At 53.1% G+C, this 16,734-nt stretch overlaps 9 protein-coding genes across 9 annotated transcripts; 5 read left to right on the plus strand and 4 right to left on the minus strand.

Annotated features, from left to right (window-relative positions):
* Positions 1 to 472: 472 nt before the first annotated feature.
* Positions 473 to 1,678, plus strand: BO87DRAFT_428475 (putative RING finger domain protein; the record flags this gene model as incomplete). Its single annotated transcript, XM_025627455.1, has 3 exons — positions 473 to 520; positions 586 to 1,476; positions 1,532 to 1,678. The coding sequence occupies 3 exons, from the start codon at positions 473 to 475 to the stop codon at positions 1,676 to 1,678; spliced, it is 1,086 nt and encodes a 361-aa protein (XP_025477320.1).
* Positions 1,679 to 1,923: 245 nt separating this feature from the next.
* BO87DRAFT_461254 (mitochondrial 54S ribosomal protein mL43) lies at positions 1,924 to 2,744 on the minus strand. The gene is made up of 3 exons (XM_025629071.1): positions 2,645 to 2,744; positions 2,502 to 2,584; positions 1,924 to 2,436 (listed from the first exon to the last, which is right to left on the minus strand). The coding sequence occupies exons 1-3, from the start codon at positions 2,681 to 2,683 to the stop codon at positions 2,145 to 2,147; spliced, it is 414 nt and encodes a 137-aa protein (XP_025477321.1). The 5' UTR covers positions 2,684 to 2,744; the 3' UTR covers positions 1,924 to 2,144.
* A 274-nt stretch (positions 2,745 to 3,018) lies between these two features.
* Positions 3,019 to 4,412, plus strand: BO87DRAFT_314357 (U1 small nuclear ribonucleoprotein 70 kDa; the record flags this gene model as incomplete). Its single annotated transcript, XM_025619656.1, has 4 exons — positions 3,019 to 3,280; positions 3,340 to 3,467; positions 3,527 to 3,623; positions 3,727 to 4,412. The coding sequence occupies 4 exons, from the start codon at positions 3,019 to 3,021 to the stop codon at positions 4,410 to 4,412; spliced, it is 1,173 nt and encodes a 390-aa protein (XP_025477322.1).
* Positions 4,413 to 4,507: 95 nt separating this feature from the next.
* BO87DRAFT_121584 (uncharacterized protein) lies at positions 4,508 to 4,965 on the plus strand. Its single transcript, XM_025617961.1, has one exon. It carries the CDS (start codon positions 4,602 to 4,604, stop codon positions 4,875 to 4,877), a length of 276 nt encoding a protein of 91 aa, XP_025477323.1. The 5' UTR covers positions 4,508 to 4,601; the 3' UTR covers positions 4,878 to 4,965.
* Positions 4,966 to 5,213: 248 nt separating this feature from the next.
* BO87DRAFT_408780 (ribosome assembly factor MRT4) lies at positions 5,214 to 6,620 on the minus strand. The gene is made up of 2 exons (XM_025626187.1): positions 6,307 to 6,620; positions 5,214 to 6,205 (listed from the first exon to the last, which is right to left on the minus strand). Exons 1-2 carry the CDS (start codon positions 6,498 to 6,500, stop codon positions 5,659 to 5,661), a joined length of 741 nt encoding a protein of 246 aa, XP_025477324.1. The 5' UTR covers positions 6,501 to 6,620; the 3' UTR covers positions 5,214 to 5,658.
* Positions 6,621 to 6,777: 157 nt separating this feature from the next.
* On the plus strand, positions 6,778 to 8,757 carry BO87DRAFT_364431 (mitochondrial distribution and morphology protein 10; the record flags this gene model as incomplete). The annotated part of the gene is made up of 3 exons (XM_025621745.1): positions 6,778 to 6,997; positions 7,060 to 8,281; positions 8,511 to 8,757. The coding sequence occupies exons 1-3, from the start codon at positions 6,901 to 6,903 to the stop codon at positions 8,755 to 8,757; spliced, it is 1,566 nt and encodes a 521-aa protein (XP_025477325.1). The 5' UTR covers positions 6,778 to 6,900.
* Positions 8,490 to 10,026, minus strand: BO87DRAFT_121697 (triose-phosphate isomerase TPI1). The gene is made up of 4 exons (XM_025617964.1): positions 9,425 to 10,026; positions 9,290 to 9,364; positions 9,067 to 9,179; positions 8,490 to 9,011 (listed from the first exon to the last, which is right to left on the minus strand). Exons 1-4 carry the CDS (start codon positions 9,728 to 9,730, stop codon positions 8,771 to 8,773), a joined length of 735 nt encoding a protein of 244 aa, XP_025477326.1. The 5' UTR covers positions 9,731 to 10,026; the 3' UTR covers positions 8,490 to 8,770.
* A 549-nt stretch (positions 10,027 to 10,575) lies between these two features.
* Positions 10,576 to 12,495, minus strand: BO87DRAFT_314568 (uncharacterized protein; the record flags this gene model as incomplete). The annotated part of the gene is made up of 1 exon (XM_025619661.1): positions 10,576 to 12,495. One exon carries the CDS (start codon positions 12,493 to 12,495, stop codon positions 10,576 to 10,578), a length of 1,920 nt encoding a protein of 639 aa, XP_025477327.1.
* A 2,280-nt stretch (positions 12,496 to 14,775) lies between these two features.
* Positions 14,776 to 16,501, plus strand: BO87DRAFT_399301 (Protein kinase domain-containing protein; the record flags this gene model as incomplete). The annotated part of the gene is made up of 4 exons (XM_025625429.1): positions 14,776 to 15,226; positions 15,282 to 15,311; positions 15,372 to 15,877; positions 15,965 to 16,501. The coding sequence occupies 4 exons, from the start codon at positions 14,776 to 14,778 to the stop codon at positions 16,499 to 16,501; spliced, it is 1,524 nt and encodes a 507-aa protein (XP_025477328.1).
* Positions 16,502 to 16,734: the final 233 nt, after the last annotated feature.

Below are 16,734 nucleotides of genomic sequence, written 5' to 3' on the forward strand. Positions count from 1 at the left end.
TGGGCGAGTCGGCGGGAACCCTCATACTACTAAATTATAAGACTATAATATATTTGTCTCCCCTCCGCAACTGAACCACTCCGCCTGGCTCTGAATTTCCACGGATTACTACCCTGGAACTGCGAGTGCCAGAACTCTTACTAGTACCCAGTAGTACTTCCAGAGGGTCCGTCCATTCACTGAAGAGTGGCATGCTGGACAAACTCTCACGGTGTTCAGTGAGGCAAAAAGCAAGTTGAACCGGAGACATGCCACTCCTGACCGCAGGGCACTCGGACCCAGACCACTTCGTTAACACGACTAAGCATGGCGTTCCACCAACCGCAAGTGAGGCCTAACACCGGCTGTTAATAACTCACTACTACCTCACCTTCTTCTTGCCATCAAACCGCCCTCCCCTCGCCCTTCTTCCCTCTCCCACCTTCTCTTCCCCTCCAACACCGTCGTCTTCCCCTGCGGATTGGTTTCCGGGATGAGTGACGATTCAGGTGTCTTGTTTGTGGGCTCTCGCCCCAGAAAGGTTCGTATCAAATCTCCCCGTCTGCCCTCGAATCTCCTCATGGAGGCGGGGTATCCCCGTGCTAGATCAAGGGATTGGAGGTTCAACTGACGCCCGACTCCACCTTCCAGAGAACTCACCGCGAGACATCCGAAGTTTCTTCAGGACGTCCATCCGGAGAACCATCTTCATCATCCCTTTCCGCAACACCGGGGCCTTCGTTGCCACCGCTTCGGCGCTACCCCGGGGACGGCCTCGACCTCCGCCGACCGGCCACAACCCAGCCGTCTGAAGATGTGATAGACCTGACCGATGAGCCCGATACACCCTATCAAAATTCGTCCTTGCAAGAGTCCCGTACGACGAACGAAGCTTCTCGGCCGCGTCCTCCCCGATTTCCCAGGGACATCCTCACGGAAGTGGTTGATTTAGAGGAAGAGGTGGACGATAATGACCAGCAACAACCCCCCAGCAGCCCCGAAGTCGAGTTCATCGGAGCCACCGTGAGGCGGCCACAGTTGCCGCCGCCGCCACAACCACCACCTCCGCCTCCGCCGCGCAGCAATGAAGGTTTCTACATGCCCAGCTTGTGGCAGCAGATGCTACAGTTTCGATCCCCGAGACCACCTGTACGGGTTGGAGACCATGGCAGACCGGACCTAGCGTTTCGAGGATTTCGGAGACATCCTCCAATAAGTGATGTGGAGTCATTCTGGATTGGAGATGGCCCGGCGGGCGCCATAGATCTAACGATCAACTTGGATGTGGATGGCCCGTTAGGATTAGACTATCAACTAACGGGCTTGACACGACAAAGGACGCCTGCAAACGCCTACAAACCTCCAAGTCCGCCACCGGAGGGGTTCACCCGAAATGTCGCAGAGGACGATGTGGTTGTATGCCCGAATTGTGATATGGAACTGGGCACTGGTGACGAAACCAAACAGCAGATATGGGTGGTCAAGCAATGTGGACATGTACGTGATTCCCGGGTTAACGACGTTCGTTATCATCTTCTAACCTTGACCATAGGTATATTGTGGCGACTGTGCCTCGAATCGATCGTTGTCGAAGGCGAAAAAGAACGCTTCTAAAGCCAAGCCTTTCTCTAAATGCCAGGTATTCGGTTGCGGGAAGCCCGTTAGTTCGCCCAAGTCAATGTTCCAGATTTATCTATAATGATGCTGCATACCATCTCTGGCGTTTGCACAATACTAGCATGTGATGATGGTGGCGCATGGGCGGGGCTTCCTTTCTGAACTTTTACCTTGGCATTTACGAGCAACTTTTTGATACCCTCATTGCATTTGTTTCGGTTGGGCGGGATTATGTTTGTGTTTACCTCTATGGCATAGAGAGCGTTTTGGGTATAGGTGGTGGTCCGGTCGGGGCCATCCATGTGGATAATGACACTTTACTTTCCTGATAATCACGATGCTGCATACGGGGAGCGGGCACCCATTTCCATGGGATATCAAATAAAGACATTCTGTACATATGATACATATCGTTCAAACAAAGACAGAGTCGGGTTCGCAAAAGGCAGGTACACAAAACAGATGAAGTAACCCATAATACATCGAATAGGAAATGATATTTGACCCAGAAAAAGAACACCACCGTATGATCGCACAATCCCCCATCTTTACACCGACTTGTAGCCACCGTGGTACGGGGACCAGATGCCTCTGACACTCTCGTTGATACTCGTGACGGGCTTCTTGGTGCGCTTCAACTTCTCTCCGCTGGCTTGCTTCAACAAATCGGCCTTCTTGCCTATTTGCTCAGGCTCGAGATTCCGCACGCAAACCGCCTTCTCCCGTCCGTTGATGTAGTGTCCCTTGATTATGGGGTGCTTGTGTGGCCGCGGCGATACCCGGATTTCGATCTGAGGGTTTGCTTTCGCGAAGGCAGGAAGGTGGTGCTTGAGGTAGGCACTATCACAAACAAGCATCAGTATTTTCGGAACAAAGCTGATCACTAAAGAGAAAGAAGAACATACACCATGCCCCGGGAGCTACCAGCCCAGTCACAGTAGTGGAAATCCAACCGCTTGCATTGTAGGATAAAGGCACCGACACCGTTCTGGATGATGAAGTTAGTTCTGGAAAAAACGGGCGGAGAAGATCCCAAAGAAACACATACTCTAGCGGCCGTAACCGTCCGGATCCCTTGAAGAGGCATTGCGGCTATCTGGGATTTGTATGTTCACAGCGAAGGCGTCAACAGCTTTCCAACAATCTCGAGGGACACCTTCGGGGACTTTTCAGGGCCGCCTCCAATACAGAGCCGTCATTGGGTGCAGCGGCAATCTCGGCTACCGCGACTAGCGGTTCCAGAAGCAGACAAGCACCTGACGGGAGGAACGCGAAACTCCCCCCAACGCTGCTACTAGGACCAAGTGACAAAAGACCGCCATATCTCCTCTCCCCCATCTCGTCCTTTCATCCTCGATGCCTCTGAAGGCTTTGAATTAATTTTTTTTCACGTTTATTCAGAGCACTGGCTGAGGGCACAACATGACGGACAAGCTCCCCCCTCCGCTTTTGGCGCTCTTCCAACCTCGCCCGCCTCTGCGTTATGTCACTCCCATCAACCGTGCCCCAGAAGACTGCAAGAAGAGTAGCATTGGTGGCATTGCGCAGTTTCTGCCTGAGGTGAAGAAGTACGAGGAAGAGATCCCATATACGCCTACGGAAAGCTGGATCCAGCGCAAATTGCGCCAGAAGGTGGAGAAGAAAGAGAACATTAACAAGCAATTGACGGAAGGCCTCGAGACTTGTATGATCATCGCATCTGTTCTGGGATTTTTCTATGCTAATACTGATGGTTTGTTGCAGATGAACCATCCAACGACCAACAAGCACGAGGCGATCCATTCAAGACGCTGTTTGTCGCTCGACTGAGCTACGATGTTAAGGAATCGGACCTGGAACGGGAGTTTGGCCGTTTCGGTCCTATTGAACGGGTACAGTCACAGGCCGAGCGGGCTTGATGGGTTACACACATGACTAACGTTGCTCTCAGATTCGCATCGTGAAAGACACCGTAACGCCAAAGGGCTCGAAGAAACCACACAGAGGATATGCTTTTATTGTCTATGAGCGCGAAAAGGATATGAAAGGTATTGCTACAGATCTAGTCGCCTGTCACTCTGGATTCAGACTGGTATCGAATCCCCGTACGTTCTTGATGCTAACCTAGTTTTCTTTTTGTCACGATTTCAGCTGCCTACAAGGAAACGGATGGTATCCGCATTAAGGACCGCCGTGTCTTGGTTGACGTCGAGCGCGGTCGTACAGTCAAGGGATGGAAGCCTCGTCGCTTTGGTGGTGGTCTCGGAGGTCGTGGTTACACCAAGGCCTTGCCCTCTCGACCTATCGGCCCTGGCTCTTTCAACGCCCCCTCTGGTCCTGGTGGCTATGGTGGTGGATTCCGTGGTGGGTTCGGCGGCAGAGGTGGCTTCAAGGGAGGATTCCGCGGTGATCGTGGATTTGGTGGGCCCCGTGGAGGTGTCGGATACCAAGGTGGTCGCAACGGATTCGGTGGAGGTGGACAGGCTCCCCCCAACGCCCCTTCAGGTCCGGGAGGCGGACGCAGCGGTGGATTCGGTGGTGGTCCCCCTGGCGGCGGCAGATTTGAGCGTGAACCCCGCGGCGCTACTGGCAGCAACAGAGAACCCATCAGGCCCCGGGACGGGTTTGGCGACCGCGATCGTCGAGACCGGGATCGGGACCGCGACGGTGACCGTCACCGGGACCGTGACAGGGATAGCTATCGCTACCGTGACCGGGACCGTGAACGCGACCGCGATCGTGGTGACAGGTACGGAGGCCGGGGCGACGACTACGGGCGGAAGCGATACCATGAAGATGATTCGTATGATGACCCCCGTGCCAAAAGAAGATACTGAACGTCTGTCCGCGAAGGATATCCCCATTCCAGTGTTCAGTGACGGTTTGCTGGTGGGTATCATTAATTTGGTCCTTCTCTTGTTATACCCCGGTGCAGCAATGGGTAAGGCAAGGTCAAACAAGGCTCAAGCTCCGTGCTATATCGGACTTCAACCATCGTATAACTCACAACAGTTGAAGTGCTCCGTATGCATCATCTTTCCTTCGTAATCCTGGTTACGTTACGAGATATCCATCTTCCATTTGGAGCAGGCAGGCGCAAATTTCCCCTCGAAGGTCGATTTCCCACCCGTTGCAGCAGACACAGATACGCGCTGTTAACGGACACCTCTTTCCCTGTCTGTCATGCTCATGCTCTCTTTTTCTCTCTTGTCTTTGTTACTACTTGTGTCCTCTTTTTTTCACTCATGTCGGTTTATTTCCCTTGGGCCCGTGTGCGGCCGCTACTTCTCTTCAAGGGGTAAGTATGTACTTTAGATAGTCAACACTTTGTCTTCACAGGCGGAGCTTTTTACGGTTTGGGATCTGGGTTTCGTTTCAGGTAAGAAAGATGATCAGGTAGGGTTGTTTTTGTGTCAAAAAGAAAAACTTATGTGTCAGTCATGGCCGATTGATTGCCAACATGCAATGCAGTAAGTAAATGAAGGTAAATGATATACTATTATCCAGGGTGTGTGACATATGCCCTATCTCATCGTCATGTAAATATTTCATCATCCGTGGCATTAGTTGCCATCGTCAGGACGTCAGGTACTAAGTACTAAGTATACTAGTAGCAGTAATCGTAGTCCTCAGCCTAGGTGAACTTGAGAGAGATGTTATTCTATAACTGAACTGTTCGGATTGGTTTATTTCATATCGGTATGTCCGTCATACGCTCATCAACTGAAGCAGAATAGTATATACCGAATCAGACACGAAACACACACACGAGTCGAAAAATCGACAATCAATCATTGAAAGAAAACGCCTAAACCCAACTCCAAAGATGCCCAGGGGATCTCATCATCAAAGGGGCGTGGGAGTGGTGGTGGTGGGAGTTGTTCATCGTGTCAGGCCGGCTGGACTTTTTACAACTCCACATATAGATAGATAGATTTTCCTTCACAGATAGGAAGGAAAAACCTACCATGACCCAACACTAAGGCAACACCACCGCCACCACCACCAGCAGGACCCCGACTCTAAAAAAAGAAACCGAATCGAAACTTTTTCTCAAAGGATCATCAACCGACCTAAACAAACTTACTCAACCTCCATACCAGCCTCATCCTTCTCCAGAATCTCCACCTCCCCAGACTCCCTCGTCCAATGAGCCTTCAAAGCAACATGGAACTCAGCCATAACAACTCCAAACATCTTCAACAACGTCGTCTGCCTCGAATCGAGCACCTCTCCCTCCCTGCAAATGGGGAATCCCTCCTGACCCTCCGTCAACTCCAACATAACCTTGCCCTTGACCAACCGAGTCGGGACACCAAGTTTCCGCAACTCCGGCTCAATAGTGTGGCTGAGCGGCTCGTCCTCGGAGGCGGGGATCTCTCCAGCACGCGAATACACCTGACCGTTGGGGATCGAGAACGCCCGGGTACTGACGGTTCCGGAGCGAGCGAAGTCAAGCGGCCGGAAGTTGTCGAAGTAGTCGGTCACGGATTGGGGGTCGCGGGAGGTGAAAAGAAGGCCGACGGCGCCGGTGAGGTAGGGGCTGAGTTTGTGGAGGTTGGGCGCGGCTTCGTTCTCGGGGTTGTGGCCCAGAGCGACGGCCATGACTTTGGTTTTGCCGAAGAAGAGACTGTGTTCAGGTGGTTAGTTTAGTTCACTTTGCATGGTTAATGATGGAGGGGAGGGGCATCTTGGGGATAGGCGGGGGAATGCAGGGGAAGAACTACTAACCGGCTATCGGCGAACTCGGTACGGACATCCTTCAGATAGGTGTTGCGCATGTTGTCGACGCCGAAGACGAACAGGTGGTCGTATTTCTCAATGCATTCCCGGATGTTGGCGTACAGGCGACGGGTTTGTTCCTTGTGGGACTTTTTGACGGTCTTGGACTCGTGCACGACGCGGGCCCGCTTGGAACGAGGCATGGTGATTGATCGAGGTGAGAAAAAGTACTAGACACTAGAAATATGGGAGAATGAAGGAAGCACCGGAAGAAATCGAGTAGGTTGAAATGGTGATAATTGCAAAGAGCCGGCGCGGGAAATTGTGGATTCGAGATCCAATGATTTTTTTTCTTTGCGGCTGTCGATAACGCCCGGATTATTGTTGTCGCGCGGCTTATCCGTGCCCCCATCTGCCCTAGTCTGCTTCGGGAAATGAGCTGATTGCGGGCTTCATCTTCAATCCGCTTCATCTACTCACTCTCACTCCATCGGGATACTCTACTGCATGCCCAGGCCGCCAATGGTGGGCTATATCATGCTGGATGGGTCTCACTACTGAGGCTGCTTGATTTGTCCCATTGCTCCCGCACTATCCCCGACAATGCTCGATTTCATGGATTACATCCAACTCGCCTTCGCCGAGGCGACGAATTGGAACCGCGACAACTCGTACTCGTCGCTGACAGCCACTGCGCAGTGTATGCATACCAGCCCTTTTCCCTCTCAACCTCCATCCAAACACCACTAACAACAAGTCCAGCCCTCCTCGACTTCTCCACCCCCGAGCGCCTCCGCGTCCATCTCTCCTCCCTCTCCACTCCGCACTTCGCAACAAGTTACACCCTCGGCACCGTCGGCCTCATCGACGGCTCCGTCTCCTACCTCTTCAGCACCGTTCCTCTCGACAGCTTCTCCAGCAGAAGTGCCCTAATCCCCCTTCGCAAGCTCTCCCCAGGCTACCGCCAAGTACAAGCACCCATTGCCCCAATCGCCGAAACCATCCTCATCAACGACGACAACAACGACAACCTCAACGATGCCTCCCCCTCCGCATACAACTCCATCGGCAAAAAAGCCACCCTCTTCCACGCAACCCTCCACCTCCCACCCCCGACAACCCTCAATGCCCTCTTCCTGCGTCGTCTCTCCCCAACCATGCAATTGTCCCTAGCAGTGTGCTCAACGCGAGGTCCGCCGCTCTCCAAATCCGCCCCGCAGGCCTCCCTCCTCGCGCAACTCTCCCATAACACGGGGAAATACAACAACGAGTACCTCTTCAGTACGGATAATGCCCTCTTCGGCTGGCGGGGGCTATGGAACTTCGGGCCCGATCCTAGGGATCCTGTCCCATCGGGGTCCTCGCCGCGGCTGTCGTTACTCTCTGCGGGCGCGGAGGCTTACTATTCGCCTGTTTCGTCGCTGATTGGCATGTCCACCGGGCTGAGGTTTAGCACGTTGCCTGCTGCTACGGATGTTCCTTCTTCTTCGTCAGCCCCTTCAACTGGCTCTGGAGGTGCTAATGCCAACACTCCGATTTCGACATTCCCTTATACTCTCACTCTCACCCTGACCCCGTTAACGGGCTCACTATCAACGACGTACTCACTCCGCGCGTCTCCAAATCTGGCATTTAGCTCCCGCTTCGGGTTCAATGTCTACAGCTGGGAAAGCGAGATGGTAGCGGGGTGTGAACTCTGGCGGAAGAGTAAACCCCGCTATCGTGATGATGGTGATGGGGTGGAGTGGGCAAGACGGAAGATTCGCGAGAGCTTGTTTCCTCATCCGCACCCATCTACAGCTACACCTCCTGACGATCTTAAGGATCTAGTGGGCCATGGATTGGGAAAGGGGAAAGTAGAGGAGGAGGAGAACGAATCCGTGTTGAAGATTCGGGTGGATCAATCGTGGAATGTGCGGTTGTTGTGGGAGGGACGGGTCAAGGAGTTGTTGGTTAGTGCTGGGGTGGGGTTGGGACCGAGTTCGTTTTCCTCGTCGTATGCTTCTGATGGGGGCGGTGGGGAGTCTGGGGGTTTGAGGAAGTCGTATTGGAGGGGGGTGGGGGTTTCGGTGTCGTATTCGTCGTGATCCTTGTGTATATTATTGATCTATATGACGGGTTATATGGGCCGTGGGGGGGGGGAAGGGTGTAGATACTATGATATGTGCTATGATTATACTGCAACTTACTAGGTAATTAATATTTGTCTAGAGTTATAGTTACAGAGGGTGCATGGGGAAGGTAAGGTTAATGGTGGTATTCAATTTGGATTTATTTGGTATAGATTCGATTTTTTATATTCTTTATAGATTTTCATGCTCTGCAATTGGTCATGGTGTCTGCAGAGTTCCCAGGCTGACTTCCCCGCCTATTGGGATTTGGATATCATATCACATGTCCATCAATCATTCAATTGTTTACAGACGAGCGTTGATGATGTCAACGACTATAACAGAATAATCAGTAAGCTGCATCAACCACATGGAAGGGTACACATACAGGCAGGCTTCAAGCTGGCACCGCCAACCAGGAAACCGTCGACATCGGCCTCCTTGGCCAGGTCACGGCAGTTCTTCTCGCTGACGGAACCACCGTAGATGATGCGGGTGTTGTCGGCAGCCTCGGGGGAGATGGCATCAACGAGCCACTTGCGGATAGCGGCGTGGACCTCCTGGGCCTGGGCGGTCGTGGCGACCTTGCCGGTACCGATAGCCCTGAATTGGGGTTAGTGTGCGACCAGCAGGCCAGACGAATTGCAAGAGAACTTACCAGACGGGCTCGTAGGCGACAACAACCTTAGCCCACTGCTCCTTGGTGAGCTCCTTGGCAACAGCGTTGAGCTGCTTGGTGACAACGTCGATGGTCTTGTTGGCCTCACGCTCCTGGGGGGTTGCATTAGTCTCGGTTCATCTCACCGGGTCACCGCGAGCTCGAAGAGGGGTAGTCGCGAGGTTAAAAAAGCAAAATCAGGAAAAGTAACAGGCCCACATACCTCGAGAGTCTCGCCAATGCAGAAGATAACGCTGAGGCCACCGTCAATGGCGGCCTTGACCTTGCGGGCAATGAACTAGATGGGGGTTAATATTAGCCCAATCCAACTAAATAATACTTGGCGGGGTAGACCTACCTCGTCGCTCTCCTTCAGGATAACACGGCGCTCGCTGTGACCAATGATGGTCCAGTCGATCTTGACATCACGAAGCTGCTCGACACTGATCTCACCGGTGAAAGCACCGTTGGGCTTGTCGAAGACGTTCTGAGCGGCGACGCCGATCTTCTCGCCGGCGGCCTGGCGGGCGGGGAGCAGGTAGAGGGTGGGGGGAGAGACAACCACCTCGGCGGACTCGTCCAGCTTGGCGGCATTGAGGTTCTTGATGATGGAGGTAATGCTGTCCGCAGTACCGTTCCTGTGTGAGAGTAACGCAGAAGTCATTCGTTAGCCAGCGGGCTCGTTGAGGGTGAAGCGATATTTGGTGGTGAAGAGCTGGCGGGGCAGCGGATGGAGGGGTTTCCATACATCTTGAAGTTACCACCCACGAAAAATTGACGAGGCATTTTGAAGATGTGTTGGTGTGATTGAAAAAGACGGGGAGAGTGTTTGAAGAAGGAAATTGTGGAAGGAAGTGAGTAAACGAGAAAAGTACAGAGAAAGAAGAAGAAAAAGAAGAGAAGAGAGAGAGAAGAAGAGGAAAGAGGGAAGAAGAAGAACCGGAAGGATGAATGACGATGGGGGGGGGAACCGAGAGAGGGGCAGAGCAGCTGCCAGCACTGCTAGTTACTACTACTACTAGTAACTGGTCACTACTACTAGTTAAACTGCTACACGGGCGGGGCTTATCGATAAGTCACTCGCTGAGCTGGCAACTGTTTCTCTTCCTCTCTCTCTCTCTGTGTCTCATCTCTTTACTACCAAGCTCTACAAAAAACTACTCGGTGTCTGCTTCGGGAATGGGTAACTCGGCGCGTGATAATCCCCCTATAATATAACATTGCTATTGCACAAGGATGAGAAATGATAATCTTCAGGGTGCGTCTGTGTGTGTGCGCGGTTGAACTGCAGCTTCCGATGGAACTTTTGTCTTCCCCCCCATGACGTTATTAGATACCCACTTGGATCCCTCCTTCACCCGATCCCAAAATGCAAATACCCGAAAATCCACTGGTAAACTGACTTTCCCAGGGAAAAACAATGAAGCGATTCCCCTTCCATTGCTCCCCCCTCTTTACTCCCCAATTCGACTAGTCCTTGTAACTAATCCCACCAAGGACCCTGCACCATCATTGAAGCCCCTCCGGGAGGTAATATCGTCGAGGGCCATAGAAGGTGCCCGGTTCGCGCAGGGACATGCGTCGTCCGAGGTAACATGCATCATCCAAGCGTTCCCGTTCCTCCAGCACGCGGGCCCGGTATTCCACCATCCGCTCGCGATGCTCCAATCGGGCCTCGCGGTCATCTAGTATTCGCGCCCGAATATCGTTCCGGGCCCGCCCCCCTCGGAACCGCTCTGCCCTCTCGGCCAAAAGTTGCTCCAAATCCAACTCGTCTGCACTCACTGACGCATGGATGATCTTGGGCCGGTCCCGCGCTGGCCGGCTCACTTCTTGACTGGGACCACTGCCACTACCACCACCACTAGCGGCACCTTCGCTGCGTGGGTCGACATGTTTACTGTCTGCAGGCACCACGTCAATGCAGCCATTGGGATACCCTGACCGGCTCGTCTTGCTGTCCGACTCGTTTTTCTGGGGCTGCTTCCGATAATGGGTGCGGTATGCATGCTTCGCTCGGGTGGCGGAGTGTCGACGATATAAACTGCCGCGCCACGGCTGGGGTTTATCCTCCAGTTCTGGCTCTTCATCAGAGCTATCGGTGATGGAGCTGTCGTCGTCAAAGTCGAACACGGATTCATCGTCCCCCACACTACTCGACTCTAGTCCCAGTTCTAGCTCGGGATCTGCCGCCGGCGTCGAGGGCCTGACGTTCTCGGGCTTAGTCTCCGGGGGAGGGGGGGTAGTGGTAGGAGCAGGGGCATGGGCAGGGGCGGGTCCTTTGTCAGAAGGATGGGCCTCTTGTTGGCCGGAAAAATGGGCGCGGGGGTCGAATCCCTGCCTTTGGTGGAACATTCCAGCTGCCATGTGGACGCCTCGCAGGCCGTTCGGCTGAGCCATCATGTGCGGAACATTGGCTTGGCCAGACATGGCAGCACCAGGCATGACAGGAGCAGGCACTGCAGAACTGGGCATAGCAGACGCAGGCATCGTAGAGACAGGCATGCCTGGCTGAGCGCGGTGTGGGTGCATACCAGCTGGCATCCCGTGCACCCACGGCCAGGGCCCCTGGGCCATATGTGGCCGTGGCCCCGCATATCCCTGAGGAAGTTGAGGAGGCGGCTGCTGGGGAGGTGGCTGATGGGGTGGAGACTGATGAAAAGGAGGCTGATAAAACCTTGTAGGCAGAGGCTGCTGGTTATGATTCATGGCCGGTGGCATTGTCCCCTGATGGATAGTAGGCCCAACCAGTGGCTCACTAGGCTGCATGCCCCTAGACATCCCCTTTGGTCCCGATTCGGATGGATTATTGTGCACGTGAGTTGGCACACGGTCCTGTGGTTTAGGAAGGGCCTCCACATCCACATGGTCGTCGACAGGTATCTTGGGAAACACCAGATCTGTAGCCTTTCTCATGATGACGACGCTCACGGAGAGCGTCTCATAGTCACCCCGCCGGGAGTTCTTACCCTTGAATGGCTTCTCGTCCTCCTTGACATAGACGCAGGTCCATTCAAAGTGGGGGTCACTCTTCCTAAGTTCGCTGATCAGCTGGTCCACATGCGCACGTTTGACCTTGGACAGGGACTGGTATTGCTCCGCGATGGGGGTCTTCTTGGTTCGCTTGTGTACCAGCTTCATCAGATCAGACTGGCTGAGGTTCATCTTGGTCCGCTCCACATGGTTCCAGGTGGACTTGTGCCCGGGCACGGCATCGGCCTTGAAGAAGGTGTACCCCAGGTAGTAGAAGGGGGCACGAGCATCAATCTCCTCAACGACCGTGGTGGTCTCCTTGGGCTTTGGGTTGTTGACAGCCGGGGGTTTCTCCGCATGAACATTGAGCCGATTCATCTGAGGAACCAAGTACTCCGGGTTCATGGGACGTGCTGAGCCCGCTTGCGCCACAGGGACACCCTCATTCGGGCGCATAGGTGGATGATGAGTCGGAGGCGCAGGAGGCACCTGTTTGTTGTTGTTCTGGTTGATGACCGCCATACTGTACGACTCCGCTCCTGTTGGGGACCGAGAGGATGCGGCCACGGGGACCCGTAAGTATGTCAATTCTCAGGCAGAAAGGAGGGAGCTGTCAAGGTGAGCAAGAAGGAAGAAGATAAGGAGCCGAGCAGACGCAGCAAACCCCAGGGAATGGGATGGGATTCGGGAAAAACGGAAATGGGAGAAGCGGGGTCAAGAGCAAAGAACGAGCAAATATAACCTCCTTATATCTCCGAACGCGCCAGAGAGGTCATGGAGGGGTCAACTGGCCTCTTTTAATGACGACGGACTACCGGCAATAATCATGGTGTAAGATTGTTTCAGGAGATGAAGATCCCTGGTGCTTTCTGCCTTGCCATTAGGTTTGGAAAGCTGCATGCCCAGCAGAAGCAACCATCCAACCCCAAAAGATTCGGGATATCATGGTCGCGGAGCTACTGGAGTCTTTGCTTGTGACCATGGCAATCGTTCAATCACGATGCGCCGTCCAAATGAAAGGACCAGGGGAAAAGCGCGCAGGTCCCTCCGTCGCTGCGCAAGACGGAATTAGCAGGGCGCGACATCGCCCGGGCATGGGCAAGGAGAACTGCCCTGGCCATTTTGGCGCATTGTCATTCGCCCCTTTGACCTGCGTCTTTTTATATCCACCCCCCTCTTCTGAATGAATGATAGTCGTTACTGAGTCGCGGGCTCGCGACTGCTTCTCTGGCCGCGTGTTTGCCCGGGCTTCGTATCGCAGGCAGCCTTCCTCAGCCGCAATGGAATGGGGCGATGCAGCAGCAAGTAAGAAAACCCAACATCCCCCCAGGGCGACGAGCAACTACAGCCCGGAGTAACCAGGCGGCAGTAAAAAGTCTGATCTGATGTTGGATGGGCGATGACGGTTGAGCAAGACAATCAGATGGAAGATGAAGAAAAAAGGAAAAGCAAGGCCGCCGTCATGGTGCACTCTACCTGCATGTGGCCGACCGGCTAGCGGGTTTGCTGCTGTGTTCAGGCCCAGGCTTTCACAGTCCAGGACGAACATCGCTGCAGCCTAACCGCCATTCAGCGCTGTTGCCCAACAATGAACTTCTAGTTCCCACAAGCCTGATTGGCCGCAGGGATGCGCCGGTTCTGCAGCCAAACCCCCCTTTGCCGCCGTCTGTCCGTCTTGTTCAAGGAGACATGTTCTGCTTGCCCGCCACTGTCATTGAAGTAGAGTGGATCAATCCACTTCCCTACATACAGAAACGTATAGAAGTATCCAGCAAATGCTGCACGTCATGGGTTCTTTTCTTGTTATGCTGATCGTGCTGCATGCGATGGTGGAAATGATCAATTCCGCTCTGTCGTCTTGGATGGCCGCCACCAGCAGCAGCAGGATCACCACCACCACCACAACCATCACCACCATGAAACGGTACTTTTCTCCCCCTCCTTTAAGAGTCCAGGCGAAGGATATCGTCATCTTCCCTGCTAGTCGTGTTGAGAACGGCCGCCCGCGTTGATGATAGGCCGGATCAGCCGTGACTCATGGCAAATGCCTGCAGGTGCTCCAGGCCTCAGCTGGGCCCATCCTGCAGGTTGGGAGGCCCTTATTGGATGCTCAGTCTTAGTACACCCTCCTTCCATGACTTATAGAATCTATATCGGAACATGACTTTGCCAGTCTGGAAAATATTGGTATCACACTTTACTAACAGCCCCTCCACGAGCACAAAACCTAACGCTGAAAGAAACCCTAGGTGAGTGAAAGTTAAACTCTAAGCAGCACATACATCCTCAAGATGTTGCCTTCATGTGATCTATCAAATTGACCGTTGGGCTGTTGCGCGAGTCATGGTCCCGTCAGGGTTTCTCAAGACTATACTGGACAAATCGCCTTTTGTACCGTTTGATCTCATAGTAGGGTTTTCGTTAAGGTCCGCAACCTTTGTTCTTTATATACATGTTTAGACTAATAGAACAATCCGGACAATCACTCGCATACCGGGCTCTTTCTTCTCGATGTTCCAACCGTCAACAACGGCGCGGTAAAAACAAAGACTCTTTATGCGAAAAGTAATAAAACCACGATCCGCGATGCATCCCTTTGTCGGTTGTATTCACGGCGCTCTTGGAGCCCTCCAATTTACCTCCACTACTATAAAAGCCTGCCCTCTATTCAAGCTACCGGGAGGAGGCTATAGCTAACCCTGAAACCCTATTTCGATATCTTTTAACATTCTCGCAATGGCAGACGACAATAGAAATCAGATGTTCTGGAGCCGCGAATTCGCCCGCCTCGTCGGGGTTCTAACTAATGCTCATCTCTTGAGTGCTGCAGAGCATCGGCAATTATGGGCCCACGTCTACACGTGGGAGTCGAGTCTGGCAGCACTGATTCACGATCTTCTACAACCAGAGAGCCTGCTAGCAGCCGAACATCCCCAACTCCATGAGGTACTCTCAAGGCGCTACTACGCCAGCATGCAAGCCAGAGAAGAGACAGAGATATCCAAATGCACGCACGAGGTGGACGGGGAACTTCGAACAGACAGTTATAGATACCAGCAAAGCATACACGATAAAGAATCTACTATCCATCGTCAAGGCGATGAGGACGTGTATGATACGTACCGCGCTAATATCTGTCCCAACCTAGATGACGATTTTGTTCTCCGGGGCATTCTGGGGAGTGGAAGTATGGGATTCTGACCCTTTATGCTCTTGGACAGTTCGCTAACGCAGATTCACAGCCTTTGGCGTCGTCTTCCTGGCACATAAGCGTAACCCCCCAGACCTCAATGTGACTAGTGCTGGCTTCCTTTGCTGACCAACATCTCTAGGAAGTGATACCAGACCTCCGGAAAAACAAAAGCTATACGCAATCAAGGTCGAGACTTCGTCGACCATCAATACAGATATAAGAAAAAGGAATGGTGATCCGAGTGTGGCGCCTCTATACTATCAACAGCCGCATCAGTTCCGCTATATTCCAATGGAGGCATATTTTCTGCTGCTCACGGCTGGCTGTAGGCGGTTCACGATGCTGGACTCCGTCTATTCCCACGGCAAGTACAAGGCAACGGTGATGGAAGCTATAGTCCCCGATGAAGTCCGTGAAAAGAATCACGACCCATATTCCGAAACGAAGGCTTGGATTGAGAATAGGCTGGGGCCATTCAGCGGAGACATTTACCTTAATTTTAGAGAAAAGCAGACCGCACTAGACGAGGTGGCCGTCTGCCAGATAGCAACCCAACTGCTTGAAGCAACATCATACCTATATGACATGCGACTCTGCCACACGGACATCTCACACTTGAACTACCTACTTGACGATGCTTTAAATGTAAGCCCCTCTCTACAGACAGAACCCTACAACCAACCATCCTACACCCTAAAAGAACCCACCTACTAACCCCTCCAACCAAAACAGACAACCCTAATTGACCTCGGCCTCATTCACTTCGGCCTGCGCGACGCAGACTTCCAAAAACGCCACACGCCCTACATCCCCAACTACGAGAAATTCATGACACCCGAACTCGCCACCGAACTCCTAAAGCCCAATTATGACAACACCGACTTCAGCAAAGGTACCGTCCAAATCCCCCTTCGCCACGATGTCCGCGGCCTCACGCTCTGGCAACTCGGCTGCATCATCTACGAGCTCCTACACGGCTTCGCGCCTTGGGAAGAGCCAAACCCGGATCCGGATATCGGGCGTCTTTCCGAGTGGCCTAGGGGTAGGAATGCTGCACAGCAGGCCCGGAGAATGAGGAAGATAAGGGAGCGAAGGCAGCGCGTTATTAGAGAGGAGTTGCCCGTTAGTGAGGACCTCTCGCAGGATTGTGTGGATATGCTGAGGGCTATGTTTACGAAGGACCCGGAGGAGAGACCGAAGTTGCAGGAGTTGTTGTCGATGCCGTGGTTTGGGCAGTCGAGTTATTGGGTAGAGATGGACACGCTGTAGGTAAGGAGGCAGGCTGCTACTAGGTGATTTGCTTTTACGCAGGAGGAGATAGATGGATGGGTAGGTTGATGTGGGTGGTTGTTTGGGGATGAGGGGGGATTAAGGGATGGGGAGGTTCATCATTACTAGTAGTATAAGTACTCACTATATGTTGGATTATAGTTTGAGTTCAATTGGGTAGATCGTCAGTCTCGCGGGCGAGATGGCAAATATATATCACTAGTATGCGCTTA

Source organism: Aspergillus neoniger (genome assembly GCF_003184625.1).
Source record: "Aspergillus neoniger CBS 115656 unplaced genomic scaffold BO87scaffold_27, whole genome shotgun sequence".
In the NCBI taxonomy this organism is placed as follows: domain Eukaryota; kingdom Fungi; phylum Ascomycota; class Eurotiomycetes; order Eurotiales; family Aspergillaceae; genus Aspergillus; species Aspergillus neoniger.

Excerpts from the sequence above, each read along its gene's own strand:
- BO87DRAFT_461254 (XM_025629071.1), bottom strand. The coding sequence starts at position 2,683 with ATGCCTCTTCAAGGGATCCGGACGGTTACGGCCGCTAGA. Across the intron at positions 2,585-2,644 it reads GGACGGTTACGGCCGCTAGA|AACGGTGTCGGTGCCTTTAT; the intron begins GTATGTGTTTCT and ends TTCATCATCCAG. Across the intron at positions 2,437-2,501 it reads GGTAGCTCCCGGGGCATGGT|TGCCTACCTCAAGCACCACC; the intron begins GTATGTTCTTCT and ends TGTTTGTGATAG.
- BO87DRAFT_121584 (XM_025617961.1), top strand. The coding sequence starts at position 4,602 with ATGCATCATCTTTCCTTCGTAATCCTGGTTACGTTACGAGATATCCAT.
- BO87DRAFT_121697 (XM_025617964.1), bottom strand. The coding sequence starts at position 9,730 with ATGACTTCTGCGTTACTCTCACACAGGAACGGTACTGCGGACAGCATT. Across the intron at positions 9,180-9,289 it reads GCATTGGCGAGACTCTCGAG|GAGCGTGAGGCCAACAAGAC; the intron begins GTATGTGGGCCT and ends GCAACCCCCCAG. Across the intron at positions 9,012-9,066 it reads GTCGCCTACGAGCCCGTCTG|GGCTATCGGTACCGGCAAGG; the intron begins GTAAGTTCTCTT and ends ACCCCAATTCAG.
- BO87DRAFT_408780 (XM_025626187.1), bottom strand. The coding sequence starts at position 6,500 with ATGCCTCGTTCCAAGCGGGCCCGCGTCGTGCACGAGTCCAAGACCGTC. Across the intron at positions 6,206-6,306 it reads ACCGAGTTCGCCGATAGCCG|TCTCTTCTTCGGCAAAACCA; the intron begins GTTAGTAGTTCT and ends ACCTGAACACAG.